This window comes from Amblyomma maculatum, chromosome 1 (genome assembly GCF_055883805.1).
Source record: "Amblyomma maculatum isolate TAMU_Amacu chromosome 1, ASM5588380v1, whole genome shotgun sequence".
NCBI classification, from domain to species: Eukaryota; Metazoa; Arthropoda; class Arachnida; order Ixodida; family Ixodidae; genus Amblyomma; species Amblyomma maculatum.
In genome coordinates, this window is record NC_139344.1 from 156,454,218 (window position 1) to 156,470,322 (window position 16,105).

General features: G+C 40.6%; 2 protein-coding genes across 5 annotated transcripts in view; one reads left to right on the forward strand and one right to left on the reverse strand.

Annotated features, from left to right (window-relative positions):
- Positions 1-353: 353 nt before the first annotated feature.
- On the forward strand, positions 354-1,163 carry LOC146204712 (mitochondrial import inner membrane translocase subunit TIM14). Its single transcript, XM_084589434.1, has one exon. The coding sequence runs from the start codon at positions 488-490 to the stop codon at positions 842-844; it is 357 nt and encodes a 118-aa protein (XP_084445560.1). The 5' UTR covers positions 354-487; the 3' UTR covers positions 845-1,163.
- The window catches only part of LOC146204713 (ileal sodium/bile acid cotransporter-like), a 179,342-nt gene continuing 164,207 nt past the window's right edge, over positions 971-16,105 (reverse strand). For 2 of the 4 annotated variants that reach the window (XR_014704028.1, XR_014704027.1), the window contains exons 6-7: positions 12,202-12,398; positions 971-1,558 (exon numbers count right to left, since the gene is read on the reverse strand). Coding sequence is in view for 2 of the 4 variants with exons in the window: in XM_084589433.1 (XP_084445559.1) it covers positions 1,485-1,558 (74 nt within the window). In the remaining 2 variants the exon portion in view is untranslated. The remainder of the gene's footprint in view (positions 1,559-12,201; positions 12,399-16,105) is intronic. The other 2 variants (XM_084589433.1, XM_084589432.1) reach the window with 1 other exon arrangement.

The following is a 16,105-nucleotide window of genomic DNA, read 5'->3' on the forward strand; positions in this document are numbered from 1 at the left end:
ATCGTCGCCGAGCAGGTAGAAGTGCGGAACGACTGGCATGAGCAAACACCTACACCGTAAATAAACTGCTGCACCTTCGTGAAAGCAAAAAAAAGCGCAGAAGCAGGTTTAACACGCACGCACAACACCAACAGATTGCCGTATTCTGAAGCGAGAAAACTGCGTCGTCTGCTCAGGTGGTACCCTCCCGACAAGCGGCGCCCTCTGCCGCTAACGATTGGCTTTCATTGCAAAAAGCGCCATTCTCGCCCATAGGGAAGCGCGGGCGCTCGTCACACTAGCCAGTATATTCTAGGCACTGTAGTAAGAGTAAGAAACTCTATGAGTAGCCGAGCTTAAATGGTTTGGCTACTTTTGGCTACCTTTAGCTTGAATTCTGGCTCTTTTTGAAATCCGCCCAGCGGCAACCCTGGTAGCATGGTTAGCATGGTCCGACACATTTCATATCGTTCTTCACGCACGCAGAACTAGTTAACAGAAATCTGCCATGTCATCGAGTGTTATAGTTGCCGGCCTGGCTCTGGCTGCTGTAGGATTCACAGGCCGTGCGCTACTCCGCTCTTCACGAGGATGGTCGAAGACTTTGCAAGAAAGCTTGAAGAACTTGCCGGCGGCTGAATCGTTCACTGGGTCAAAGTACTACAAAGGCGGATTTGAACCGAAGATGAGCAAGCGAGAAGCTGGTCTCATTCTTGGCGTGAGCCCTTCTGCGAGCAAATCTAAGCTGAAAGACGCGCACAAGAGGATCATGCTACTTAACCATCCTGATCGTGGAGGTTCTCCTTACCTGGCTGCGAAAATCAACGAGGCGAAAGACTTACTTGAGAGTGGCAAGTCGAAGTAGCTGCAGAGTTTTGTTGGTGTTTCACAAGTGGTGCGCAATTTGTGGTATTTCTACCGCTTTGCGGCGTTGGAGTGGAGTAGCAGTGTTATTGGCATTTAAGCAAACACGAGAAAAGCAGGTCAGAAGTGAGATTTATGTGCTTCAAACTTTATTGTTGAACGTAAATAGACTACACAAAGAAGATGGTTGAATGGAGAAGTGGGGTAAATTTTAATGCATTTGCGTCATCAAAGCTAGTTCAGAAACTGGCACCTGTTGTAAGGAGGTCACATTGATGCATCTGCAATGTGGCGTTTGAATTAAAACCTTCCTGCGCATATCTTTGGCACGTTTTTCCTGTTTAGTTTGAGCACACATACAAATTGTATTAAAAAAATCATTTAGCTGTGAATAAGAACAGTGCAAAGTTGAGTGTTCCTTGCACAAGCCCTCTTACGTTTCAGTCTAAAGACACAATCACATACATTTCTATTCGTCTTACAACATATTCATACAGCTGTGTCTGCTGGTGTGATATGAGCAGGCTGGCGTCACTATTTGCTAGATCGGCAAACCTATTCACAATGTTGCACCCTATAATAAATGTCCCAATCGTAGTTTGTAACAGTGTGCACACAAGAGAAAACCTTTTAAAATCACATCAGCTCTGAAATGCTGGGTTCAACATGCCATTGCTTGGAACTTGCACTGCTGACAGCTGCATTTTTTCATTGCCTGAAAGCACCAAGAAAAGATTGCATTGAACACAACGTATTGGTGCAGAAACCATTCATTTAGTGCATGTTGTGTGGAATGTTGTATGCATGGTAACCAAGTGGTATTATAACTCTTATGGATGGCATGACAGCACATTGCTGCCATTTTGGGCATTTCAGTAACACTTCACTAGATGCCCTCTGTTTTTTCAGATCCAGGCATTACGCTTGGACCCCTCTGCTGGTGTTTACCATGGCTATTAACATTTATCAAGTTGACTTAAGTGTGTATTCTAAGTTTGCGTCATTTTGAGAAGTGTTCTTGCCCTCATCGCGAGTGATCAAATTGATAGGAGCACTGTAAGCGATGTTGGTTCGGTTGCCACCGCTTCTGGTTCTCATGTTTCCACCAATCAGGTGAAATCAAAAACTGCAAAAACAACACTAGTAAAAACGATGCAACCTTGGAATATGGGCCCAGGTTTAAACAAAGATTAATGCCCAATTCCTTATGTTGCAGTGCAAATTTAGTAACTTAAATCCTGTTTTCTTCCCTGACATGTTACATTGTTCTAAACACCTTTTGCCAGGATCGGTGAATTTTTAATTTTTTTTTTTCATACCTTACCTTGCAAAAGAAACACGGGCAAGTTGTAGGAAGAAAGAAAGCTGAAAGACCTATGTATGGTGCTATGTATGCACACAGCACCTTTGAACGTGCTTAAATTGTGGTATTAAAGAACTCTTACAAACTGAGTGCAGCATTTGCATCAGCAATTAGCTATTATTGTTATGGCTACATTTGTTTATTAACCAGCTATACACTAGGACTTGAATTTAAGTTGCATAACCAATTATATCTTCCCACAATTGCCATCCTTACGGCCTGGGGTGTTTCTTTAAGACTTGGAATTTGACATACTTTTCAAAAGGGTGTTGTGTGCAAATTGCAAAAGCTTTCTCTTACTTTTCTAAGCCTGTTTTGGCTACCACTATCTGATGTTATACATGCTTCTGGAAAGGGCTGTATACTAAAAGCTCTTCCTGAAGCATTGTATGCAAGTAAGGTTCCTACATGTCCCAATTTTTTGTGTGGTTTGTTTGTTGCCAATTGAACCTCTAGGTAAGCTAACACTATTCCTTCCTAAATGATGGGTTGAACTCCATAGAATCAGTTTTGAAAAATGCTGTAGTAATTGGAAAGCTTCAACGCCATTACCAAAACCAAAACTGTTTACACCTAGTCTGCTTGGTGATCATTAGACCATCTTCTTGTACATGTTTACCGCCACCCTCGACCCACCTCGAAGCCCCACCTTCAATCTCCATAAAAATTTCCCCTTGTGTGAAGCCTCAGCTTGGAGTAAAAAGCTGTCACTAGAACCAAACATCAACGTTGTCATTGAGGGTAAATTCAACTGTTGTCATAGTTTTCTAAGCTGTCACTTTTTTTTTTCTTTTTTCTTTTCATCGTTTACTATGCTACCCCAAACCTCATTTCAAGTTATATTTCGTTAGTCTCCTAATTTCAGTTATATAAATGACTACCAGCAGGATGAATGTGCTGCTTACTTGTCCTGTGGGGAATGTTGGTAAGCTGCTGTTCTTAATTTTGGAAGTGTGTGTTAAATACTCTGCAACCCATTCTTATTCTCTGCTATTCTTTTTCACGGTCAGGGCCTACCATGGCTACTTGACCTTGATGTGCTTCCTTGTAAACTGCTGTAACCTTTGCAGTCTTTTGAATGTTTCGGTACTGATAGCATTTAATTTTTGACTGGCTTTTTTAGCTTGCATTAAATTTTAAGCTATCAATGGTACATTGCTAGTTGAGGTCCTCAGTTATCATTATGATCAGCCAGATTATACATACTGTGGAACAAATACCTCTTTAATGCTTTTCAAGTAACCCTGTTTTGCACCATGCGTGGAACCCCTATTCAAGTAAACTTCCAGGGATATTATTGCACCACTTGACATCCGGTCAATCTGGGCTACATGATCTGTTTCTTCAAATCCACGTTGCTACCTTAGCAGACCATTGGTACCCACCCCATTCACCACCTCATCCATCCACGTTTGTTTTTTTCCCCCTTTAATTTCTCCTAAAATATTATTAGATTGAGTCTGTTCTTTAGTCTATGTCGCTCTCTTTTTTATCTTTCAAGGTTGCCCCAGTCACTTTCCTTTTGACTGCACAATGTGTTGCTGTCAGTTTATTTTCGTCTTATTTTTTTTTAACCTCCAAGTTTCAACTCCTTAGGTGAGTACTGGCATGATGTGACTACTGTATACATTTGAAGGATATTGGCAAGCTGGTATTTGTAACTCCTTAAGTGAGTACTGGCATGATGTGACTACTGTATACATTTGAGGGATATTGGCAAGCTGGTATTTGTAAATTGGGATTACCTGCTAAATACAGTCAAATTCATCCTTACTTTCCTCGTAATTTCTTGTTATGACCTGAATCTGCGGTCACTACTTGGCCTACATGACATCCGTACCAAGTTCCAGCGCCTCAATACCTAATGTAAATGTTTCCTTCCCACAATGTTGAACATTACTTTTCTTCAGAGTAATCTTTAAGCTTGCCATTATAATTTGTTAGGTCCTTGAGAATGTACTGCAGTGATTACATCCCCTGAATTGCCTTACAAGTCAATGCTCCAATGAATTTGAGTTTTTTTTTTTTATTAATACTTGAGTACATTTTGTAAGAATGTAGTGAATAATAACAAAGAGAATATGTCTTATGGCTTATGCATGGCACCCTTCATGATCAGCATTTTCTTTCTCCTCTTGCAGAGACCTATGGATGATGCACTGCCCCTGTAAATCATGTTGCACACTGGCTACACAATGACTACTGAAGTTTCAAATGAGTGAAATGCTGCTTTATAACCAACTACATCTATATGTAAGGGTCAGTTATTCTCGGCACTTTTCTTTGTCTCCAAATTAATTGCATGTGTTGTGTTGGGTTTTATGATGCCAAGACCAGATTAATTAATTGCATGAATATGGTCTAGTATCAAATACCCTTTGAATCCTCCCCATGGTAGTGCAGTGGTTAGGACGCTCGACTACTGTGCCCAAGGATGCGGGATCGAACCCCACTGCAGCGGCCGCTTTTCGATGGAGGCGAAAAGCTTAGCGGTGTCCGGGTGCTGTATGATGCCAGTGCACGTTAAAGAACCCTAGGTGATCATAATTTCCGGAGTCCTCCATTACGGCGTCTCTCATAGCTGAGTCGCTTTGGGAGGTTAAACCCCATAAACCAATCCAAACTTTTCTTGAATCCAGAATGTTCCCATGGTTGACTATTGTTTAGTATTGTTCTAATCCTAGTAGTAATCATTTTTGCAATATCTTGTGGGCAGTAATTTGTTCATAATTTTTCAGGCCTTTGGAATATTTTTTTTTTTCTTGTAGCTTAGCAGTATTGTTCCATGTGTCTAGTACACTTGACGAAATTGGGCGATGTGTATCTCAAGTTCCAAGCTTTTCTTGCACGTCTCTACCACTCTTGATTAGGCCTACTCTTGATCTTGTCCAGCTGCTGTTCCCTTCAGCAAATTGATTGCAGAGCTTTTATCACAACTGTAGCTTTCATCTCCCCTATGCTACTGTCCATTATTTCTGCTACTATTTTGACAGCAGTGGACGGCAAGGTTATTGAAGAACTCAAATAAATAGGCAAGTTAGAATATGAAATTCACATTGAACTAAAAAATTTGGGGGATGCTTAAGTTCTGCCTTCAAGGGTATGACGTGACAGCGTTATTGGCTCCCATTGGTTGCTCCCCTTGTGGATCAGCTCATTCGTGTGCATGTACTTTGCTACTCACTTATTCACTAATCCTTTCATTTGTGCCTCTCTTACCTTACATGTGCATCTTGGCAAGAAGTTGTAGGTTACCATATAAAGTGAAAGACCATGCAGCTTAGAAATAAGGACCCGCTTTAGCCAAACTGTACGAACGTGCCTGTGTGCCCTAGGAGTAGTGTGCCTGAGTCAGGATCCAAATGTCCCAGAGGATTTGATCCCCATCTCAGCCTCTCATCTCAAGGGAACTGCCATGCCGTGTGTTCTTGTGATGTCACACAACCTGCTGATGAGTCACTGCATGGCCATGTCACCTGCCAGAGGCTTGTTTGTGAGTTTTTGCTCACAATGCTGAGAGTGCTGACAATGCTGGATTTTCTGGAGATGGGGCTTTTAATTCAATTGCATTGAGGAATTTAGGGGACACTTAATTACTTGATGTGTTGAGAATGCAGTAGCATTAAAGTCTAAAGTCCACTTGGCCTGCTTCTTCTTCTCCGTCATTGATGTTTGCTGCATACTCTGGGCCTCTGCAGCTACTGATACTCGATCTTCAGCAACTTATTTATTTAGTCACCCTATCTGCTTGTGGGATTTTACAGCATTGGCTCCACTGCTGCCATTCGTGAAAGTCATTTGGTGCTGGGATTTAACCTCAGATGTGACGTGAGGTGCCAGTGCCACTCGCTTATTCTTCGCACTAGCCACACTCACTTCTTGGAGCCAGCGGTGCTTGCTTTTTCTTCTACTGCATCAATTCTTCTACTTTGCACACCTCTACTTCTTCACACACCTGCCAAACTTCATTCGTACCGGTACATATCTCTACAAATATACAACATTGCCTGACACAATGCTGCACAGCCTTCCAATCTCCTGCCTACCCTTTCCCTCCACCGCCACTGCTGCCCATCTGGTATCCCTCCCTGGGACCTTCCCCTTCAAAATGCCCTCGACACCTTTGTGCTGTCTTGACCCTGCTGTGGTGTCTTGAGGTTTGCAGACAATCATGAAGGAATCGCACGCTCCAACCAGTTCTTCAGCTGCGTTTCCTTGGCGATCGCAGACAACCATGGAGGGGTTAAATCACAGCAAATGGTGTCTGACCATGCCTAATCGAGCTTCCACTTTAAACTAGGTTCAGCTGGATTGAATCTGCAGCTAATGCCCACAAACTCGCTGTGTAACAAAACCGCCAATGCCTGCTTTCCACCAAGGCTTTACAGACAATCCGCTCAAATATGTGCGCCAAAATATGCAGTCGTCTTCCAACGCTATTTAAACCCGACGCTATTTCCAGCGCTATTTAAACCTGATGAGTAGTCCCACGATTTCCACTCTCCCATGATTTGAGCTAACACTCGAGGTTTGGTCCAGTAGCACTGAATGATCGAACCCCTTCTTTTTTTCACTACAGTAGACACACATGGCATTGATTCTGGCTCCATTCCGACTTAGTAAGTGAAGCTGTTCGGGCTCATCTGCACACAACCAAATGCACCTGCCAACTGCTAGCACACCTGAAAACTTGGCCATCTCGTGCAATCTCATAATGTCACACACCCCATCGACCAATCAACACTGCCGTGGCATGTGAGACTGTGACATCATCATTGTTTTAACCAGGCAGCAAGTTTTTGACTAACCATGCTGTTTTTTTTTTTTTTTTTTTTTTTCTGATAAGGCTGCTAACCCTGCCATATCAATAACAACCTTGTGTAGGTAAGCCTTTTTGTCTTCAGGACATGAACTGAGTGAGATGGGAGGCAAAAGTGCGTGCTGTTGGGTTAGTTGGTACTGCATAATGTAGATGAAGTTAGTGCAAAACCTTTGACTAAAACAAGAAGTGGCATATACAATGAAAGACAGGCACTACTTTGTTTTGTTTGGGCACAAAGTTTTCAAGAACCACCTCAAGTGCTTTTTCTTTAAAAAGGCCATTTGGTAGCACAGCAGACTTGCCAAGCGTACTGCAATCTGATAAAAGATGGCAAGTTTGTTGTCCTACCAAATGGCCCTAAAAAAGCACTTGAGGCAGTTCTTAATTGCAGTAAGCTTGGCAAGTTTGTTCTGCTACCAAATGGCCTTGTTAAAAACAAAGCACTTGAGGCTGTTCTTGAAATCTTTGTGCCCGTAAAAAAAAAAAGCCAAGTAAAAAAACAAAAAGAAAGTAGTGCTTGTCTTTTGTCGTATGAGTCGCTTCTTGTCTCAGTCAAAGGTTTTGTGCTAACTTCATCTACATTAAGATGGGAGGCAGGATGTTGAAAATAGAGTACTGTTTGTGTTGAATCTAGAGTAGAAATTATATTTTTCTTGAAATTGTCTCAACTGTTCAAGTTCATTAGACTTTTTTCAAAAAAGATGAGAATTCTCTAAAAACTCATGTTTTCTTGTTTGAAAAAAAAAAAATAAGATTGCAAGCAATCCATAAAATAGGTATTGCAGAAATGAGTACACTGTCACACTTTTCTGTCTATCAATAGGCACATTACTATATCTCCCTTTGATTCCTTTGTATGTACCACAGTATGACGGCATTCCTTCCGTGCCATGCACAAGCGCCATTTGGAATTCTCTGTAGTATTAAGGCAACATTGGCTAGTGTGTAGTAACACATCACGTCTATGTATGCATTTTCGGGGTCATTTGTTGGGCATACCTTGTGGCCTTATTTAAGAGTGAAACTGCATTTAAGCAGTGGGCATAAAAGACAAACACCTCCAATGAATTCAGGAGACATTTGTAAATTGATTCGAAATAAGAGCCGTTTTTTATGTGGTATATTCAATTATGTACTCCAGGAATATTCTTTTCAGGAAAGTGCCTTTTTGGTAAAAATTGAGTTTAACCTCACTGTCGTGGAATTTACTTGGGGTGCAAAAATCTGGGTATTCCTCAACAAAGGTCCTTGAGCACAGCATATTTCTATGATGCTTCCAGTCTCTCTAAATGTTACGTCACCATAATCAAAATTCTGTTTATTTTGCAGCACATGTTTATACTGCAGTGGAATGTAAACATTTGCTATGTTTAGGGGAAAATAGTGACCCCATATAGTAAGTAACTTCATGTTAATTATTTGAATAGAAAATTACTTGTAAACATACAGTATAAATCTGTTTACGTAGTATGCTTCTGCTGAAGTAAATAGATCTTAAGGCAACTTTATGAGCCAGTTATCCTGTCCTGATGAAGCATTGCTGTCATAACATAGTTTTCATCTCTTACTCTTCCATATCAAGCTGTTAATGTAACCTGTACTCTGATGCAGGGTGAATTGCTGGGCTAGTTGGTTCTCGAACATCATGGAATCGCAGCACTGGCAGACGAGGACAAAGGGAAGACAGGAAGAGTTGTGTGTGTGTAATTTGTCCCTGTCTGTCAGTGCTGCGATTCCATGGTGTACTCTGAATTATATAATATATAATACGCAGATGATGGCCATGTTTGTGTGTAGATAAGTAATCCTGTTATTGCTTATCTTTTGTACTTTATTATTGTTCATCACTCAGTGTTTGCTTTATATAGTTTGGCATTGCAGTAAGGCACACTATGTGCAAACAGCCATTTGAGTGCTCCTCTCAATTGTAGCATAGAAGTAAGGGCCAGGCACACTTTTCATACTGCTTTCAGCAGTGTTGCAGTTGAAAGGCATTGGAATACAGTGGTTACAATTATATGCGACTCTGGTTACTAAAGATAGTCAGCATTTGGTATTTTTTTGTCTCTTTTGCAGTGCTGTAAAGCTGTTCTTTTTGTGTAGTGCTCATTGATAGACAACCTTTTTCCTTTCTTAAGGGTTTGTATTCAAGTTGCGTTTACTGAGGAGCAGTGCAAAACAAAAGAAAATAATGCATCCGGATAGGATATGGTCTCTCATAACTTACAATAGCTTTTTGATTCGATAACATTACAACCTCTATTCTCCAGAGAAAAAGGGCTTTGTTGGCATTGGCATTGCGAATGAAAAATCACGGGCATGCCTATGGTAGGTGGTAGTTGACAGGCACTGGTCGTAGGGTTGTGTAACATCACAAGACCACCTGACATGGCTGAGCTGGCAGGAGCTGGCTACTGGGTCAGCTTCTTTGGGAATGGAGGGTGAAGTGGGGACCAAACCATTTGGGGCTCTTGGATTCCAAGTTAGACACGCAACTCAGAGGCCATGCAGGCACGTTCGTATGGCTTGGTAAAAGTGGGGCTTTATATCTATGTCAGTGGCTTTCCACATAATGTGGTTGACTATATGCTAATGAGCACGTACAAGATAACAGAGGCACCATTTGAGGGATCAGCGATTAAACAAGTAGCAAAGTGCATGTATGCAAGGGGAGCTGCAGACGAGAGCCATTAACTCAGTTGTGTCATACCACTGAGCGGAGCTTAAGTGTTCCTCCAGTTTTTTTCATTTGTTGCATTTTTTCATTATTAGATTATTCTGGCATAAAAATGTTTCTTTGGTTATTGATATATATTTCTGCACCGTGTTGAGAATTATTGAATTTTTTTCCACAGAATTTCATGGACAAAAACAACTTTAGATTGGCCTTTGGTTACTTTACGAGATGGTCACAGCTTCGGTCCTGGTATTTAAAACAAATAGCTTGCCACCGATGTACAACATGCAACTGCAGGGCTGTTTAGATGTTCAGCGCACCACTGTTTGTACGCTGCATAGATGTTCATTGAGTTATATGCTAGAAACACTCGGGTATCACTTTCTGCATGACATTAAAGAAAGTGTTATAATGCATTTTTCCTAGTTAAGTAATGAATACAGTCGAATAAGTCCCCCTCTGAAGTAAGTAAATCGATTTCCACCTGTTGCACCTTGCATCTGATTTGCTTGTTTGGCATTTCTGAACAGTAAGCCAGTGCAAGTTTCTGGTGACCTTTATCTGGTAGAGGCTGAATTTGAAGTTTTGCTGCTACTCATCTGGAGTACTGGCCAACAAAGTTTTTCTTAACTGCTTAGTGTGGTATATTTATGAAATCAAAACTGCTTTTTGTTTTTGAAATGGAGACAGTCAGATTATAATGCAGTAAAACCTCATCACAAGAGACACTTAAGGGGCCTGAAAAAGATGTCTCTTGTAACCAAGGTCTCTTGTAACCAAAAATTCTTATCAACTTGCATGTGCAGCAGTTTAGATTCCCTTAACTAGATTCTGTTCCATATCAGTGTCCTTTTTTGTTGTAATATATGTCAGGAACTGATAAGGAGTGTCTCCTCTTGATTGGGAAGTCAAAATAAAGCCACTGTCATCACATTTCTGTGTTACTGAAAGAACAGGGACATTTTGACTTTTCTGTAAAGAGGAGGCACTCCTTCTCGGTTCCTGACACATTGCAAAAAAAATAAAGTATACTGGTATGGAACAGAATTTAGATAAGGAAATCTTAACTGCTGCACATATGAGTCGGTACAAGTCAGCTGCATTGCATGAGCGTACCTGGGTTAACTGTGTCTCTTATAAACGGTGAAGAAGTTATTTTAGGGACTTGCAAAAGTTGCCCTTAGTATCTTGTAACGAGATTTTACTAACAATAATTTCTCATTTGTCATTGGGCTTTAAAATGTGGCAGGCTTATAATATTTCTCTACAGCTACCACCCTTGCTTTCATTATTGATTTTTATCAATGCACCGATATCATTATTTGTGCACTCGGTGAGCAACCTCTGTCATTATGGTGTTGATGCTAAGATGCATGTTGGATGAGCCTTACAATAATTATGTTGGAAATTGCTGCCTTTCCTACTTTGGCAGTTAAAGAACTGTATCTTTTACCACTGCCCAGAAGGCCAGTATCTGCAGTTTAGAGACAGGCTTAAATGCTACATGTCCTCAATTAGCAGTTCTTGAAACAATACAATGCAGATGACGTCCAATGCCATATCCCACTTGCTCAGGTTGCGAAACAACTTTTGATGCTTGCCACTAAAACATGGCACAGTAGAGGTAAATGCTATGCTGCATTACACATAAAACAATACATTAATAGAGGTGAACCCAGTGACACCACTACAGAGAACTGAATTTAAACAAGCTAGTAATGGTGAAAAGGTTACTAGGAAATAACTATTGTTTACAGATATTGCTTTGGCTAATGAGACGGTTGTTTTCACTGAAATGCAAACTTATTCTGTTTTTATTTCTTGGTTATAAGCAGTGTTGTTCATTGTAACTACGTGGTCTAACACAAGCTTCCTATTAAAAAGAAAACCCCACATTAAACCTTCGTTTGTGGGGCCCGAGGCACACTGCTGCTAAGCATTACAGCTGGCACTGTTTCTGGCAATATTGGCGTGATGCTGATCATAGAAATTATTGGCAAATAGCCTACTTGTGGCATTGAAATCAGGAAAAAGATACTACTAGATGGGGTTGGCACTTAGTTTTACCGGTAAAAATCTAGTCAGATGAAACTGCTTCTGTAACAGATTAAGAAGTAAGTTTAATAGTGCTTGCTCTCTGAATTTACACATTGTCTATGGTTCTCTGTGTATTCTTTGTTGGCTTCCCAGTCGCATTATTTACTGAGCATCTGTGTACAAGGACTAGACATCCACATCTGTCCATTTATCATTAAAGCACATAGTGTGAGTTGGAAAACATATGTCAAAATTATTCGGAATTTATGTAAAATGGGTGCTGTGGCTAGACATACAGGATGTTTAATGGGCTAGGTTTTAAAAAGGTATTTTCAAAACACCTATGACACTTCACAGTTTCTTGCGTGTTTGCTTTGAAGTAGCAAATATTTGTGCATGCACACCTCACAGCCACGCTTTGAATGAAGAAGGACACCAAAGAACCCAAGCAGTACAAACCTTTTTTGCACCACCTCACGCAGAGAATGTTCATTCATACCAGACAAGAAAAATGTCCTTGCATCTACTGATCAAGCACTGTTTATCAGTGAAGTTAATAACGTGTGAATTTCATGGCTATGCAAATTCATTATGTGCTGCATAAAATCAGACAGGTTCATCTATGATCACCTGTTACCATGATCACTGTATGAACACTGAAAAAAAAAAAAAAAAAAAAAAAAAAAAACTTGAGTAGCATATATTTTATGACACAGTCATTTTGAATGCTAAATGCAGCTCTGTTTGTAAACTGTGCAAGTTTCTTTTTGGGAACATGGGACAATTTACTTTACACACACTGGTAAGAATGGCCTATTAGTTAGCATTATTGAAAATTAACAGACCAGCAATGAAAAAAAGTGAGCATAAAGCCAAATGTATATGTAGTGTGTGCATTCTAACATCCACCACATATTTTTACTACATATCTATGAGGCTTACTTTAAGTGCGTATGCTTCTAGTGTCAAAATTTTTCCATGAGGTGTTTTTAGACATTGTGCTATGACATACATGTGATATAGCTGGTTGCTTCTCACAATAGTATCGACACACTCTGAAGAGGTTACCCTTACACTTTTTCCTAGTTGAAAAATGAAAATTTGCAAGTGCCAGTTTTGGAACTTGCATTTGCTATAGTTTAAACAGAATTCTGTCGCGGTGAGGTGTCATAGTGCAGCCAAAAGGCCTGTTCGGCTTTCTGAGCTATTTCACCTCACTAGCCTGGCATCCTCCATCAGCTGGTGACAGAAATATGCTGGAGGTATGATAAAGTGTAGTGTGTGACAATAATTTTAGTTATTTATACTTTTCTTGTGATGAAAAAGGTCTACTGAGTACCAAAACGTGCAGAGGTCATTGAGGTGGCTAACTGCAAAAGGAATAACACCTGTAAGGTAGGAGCAGGTGAGAAAAAGGAAAACCGTTTTGGGAACTAATCTTAGCCCTGAACACTTCCCTAGCAGGCTATGCCTTCATAGAGTTGCTGATGGTCCACACATTCGCAAAATCACAAAAGGTGTTTTATTTGGTTCTCTTCTCAACACTCAGAAACTACCCTTTAAAGTGGTCTGAGTGCATGCTGTTGCTATTGCATACTCATAAACCAATGGATCATCTGGCAAGTGAACTCGTGAATCTTGGATGGGAACCTTCAGATACTTTCCACTGCGCCCAGATTTTGATGGTGTTACATTGTCTCAGTTTCATGTGAGACCAAACATTATACATATTTTACAAGGTAGCAGTGGTGTTGTGTCAATCAAGGAGACGTAATTTTGTGAATGAAATGTATGCTACCCTTACAAAAGCAACTAAACCCCAGCCCTGTACCACATATGTTATGAGCATATAAAAAAATCCAAAAATAGGTAGCATACAAAACCCTATGCTTGAGCAACTTGATGATGTGCTATCCAGCTCTGGACCCATACTGAGAACAGCAGCTGATGGAAGGAGCCTGAACAGCAGCAATATCCAACGGAATCCTGTCCTAGGGATTTCAACCACGTCCTTGAGAATTCTGTTCTGTAAAGTTTCATTCATTCATTCATGAAGAGAACTCCATATTATATTTGCCTCATTTAAAACTGAATCCAAGTATCGCATCACATATGAGTGAAACAAAAAAACAGTTTGTTGCACAGTGACAAATAGTGGCAACTAAAGTGGCAACATTTTAGAGGCCGTATTTTCGAAACAAAGGTCATCAAATTGGCTCACCAAAAAGCAACAAGCAAACCTGTTAGCAATATTACAGGTTGGTCGGCCTTTGAAACATGAAACTCGCAGAACAAATAATTGTTTGAGGGAGACTAGAAAAATGGACGAGGTGGACAAGCAAAGGCTTTAGATGCTTGAGTGGTAAAAATGTGGACACATGGCAGGGAAAATGATTATCATAAAAGGTTCACGATAGATGCACAAGTAACAATAAGAAAAAGGAAGTTGCCATGAATGTGAAAACTGAAGTCCGCGAAACCAAGGCTTCCAAATGGAGAAAAAAATGAAGCAACATAATAATTGAATGAATAAAGAGCCAGAAAGAATGACATTTAGAAGGAGAAGTAATGCTTTCATTTTTTAAGCCAAATAACGCCGCCTTAAAAATAATAGCAAGTATGAGCAGGAAGATGATACACTCGTGTAGCTTGTGGGAGTAGTATAGATAATGTTGAACATGTCTGGGGAGGATGGGGTCAGCTATCCTGAAGCTCTGGATTTTGAATTTTGAGGGTAGTGAAGGCAGTATTAAAGGGACAGTCTACTGCTGAAAGCGAGCATAAAAATATTGGCATATTCTTGTAGGGTGTTCCCTGTGATGATGACAAAAAGCACAGAACTCTCTGTTTTTAACCTACTTCCTGCTTCATATATAGAACTGCAGATGAAAAACTTCAAGTAGCATGTCTGAATTAAGCAAGAAAATGAGAATGGGGTGATGAGGCCCCGCCTATAGTCACTTCGCTTAACCTGATCAGTTGGGAATACCTTGCTTTGCGAAATCAAATTCCCCACAAACCTGGGCACCCCTTGTGAGGCTATCTGCATTTTCTTATGAATTGTGCAAGCTTTTTTTTTTTTGAAGCAAAAGCTTCATTGTGCTAGGTAGAGCCGGTCTTCATGTGGCACTAAATTTGATCTTCAAGTGACCTTTGCCTAATTTAGTGTGGATGTCCATTGTATCGTGGTATCTACCCAAAAGTATACTGCGCCTTCCTTTTCCCAAAACCTAATTTAAAAGGAGAGGCAGCTTTGCATCGTGCAATGTCAGTGCACGTTAAAGACCCTAGGGTGCTTAAGTTACTTCGTAGCCCTCCACTACAGGACCTTTTTCACTCTTTCCACCTTCACTTCCACCTTCCTCCCTTCCCTTAGGGTGCAGTTCAGGTGTCTATGAGAAGTCTAACAGATACTGCGCTTTTAATTCCTCATAAACCAACTTACAGTTCATCAGAAAAATATTGCAAATGTGACCTTGACCTGGTTAGGTGTAGATGTCCCCCATTCCATGGTATCCGCCCAAAAGTATAAGGCGCCTTCCTTGCCCCGAAACCTAACTTAAAGGAAAATTATGAAAAAACCATGGATTGAAAAGGTGGTGTTACAGAGGCTATCACTGCAACACTCACAGCTTTTGCTTTATCACTAGGTTCAAGCCATGCTTAAACCCCTACAATATTTCTTCATGGTTTTTTCTGTGAAACCCTTTGTCCTGTGGCGCTGAAAAAAAATAAAGGGAGGAAGGTGGAACCATCTAAAAATTTCAATCTGGAGGTTGCTCCCTTTCGCTCCCACTTTGGAAAAGAGTAAAAGTCCGTGCCACATTCATTGTGCCACATTCATTGCCTCATGGAAATGTCCCTTCTAATCTCCCTGACTGAGCGTTCATGGCTGCATTTTGTTTTGTGTCGTACAACTAACGATATCGCATTATTATTGCATTCATGATTGCATTCATGATTGCACTTTGTTTTGCCATGGCTGTCTGCTCTCTGCTTAAGAGGCATATGAAAAACTGACCAGTCATGTACCTTTGCTCTGAATGGTTGCAGTATAAGGTGGAACCGTTGAGAGGCATAGTGTGTATTTTTATCTCATAGTGCTGAAATCAGTTGCAAATATCAACAAACACTTGGAAGCACCTATACAGCTGTAAAACTGGTGTTTCTAGCTTGTAACTATACTAACATTTTGATATATGTTCAGGCCTACTTTTAGTGTAAATCCGCCCATATATAGTCTTTATAATGGATCTTTTTCAAGTAGCTCTACTGCACATGCGTGAAGCCTCCTCAAAGAGAAGAAAATGGAGGAGGACTTCGCTGTACATGCTTTTCCAGGAAACGTCCTATGAACTGCTGC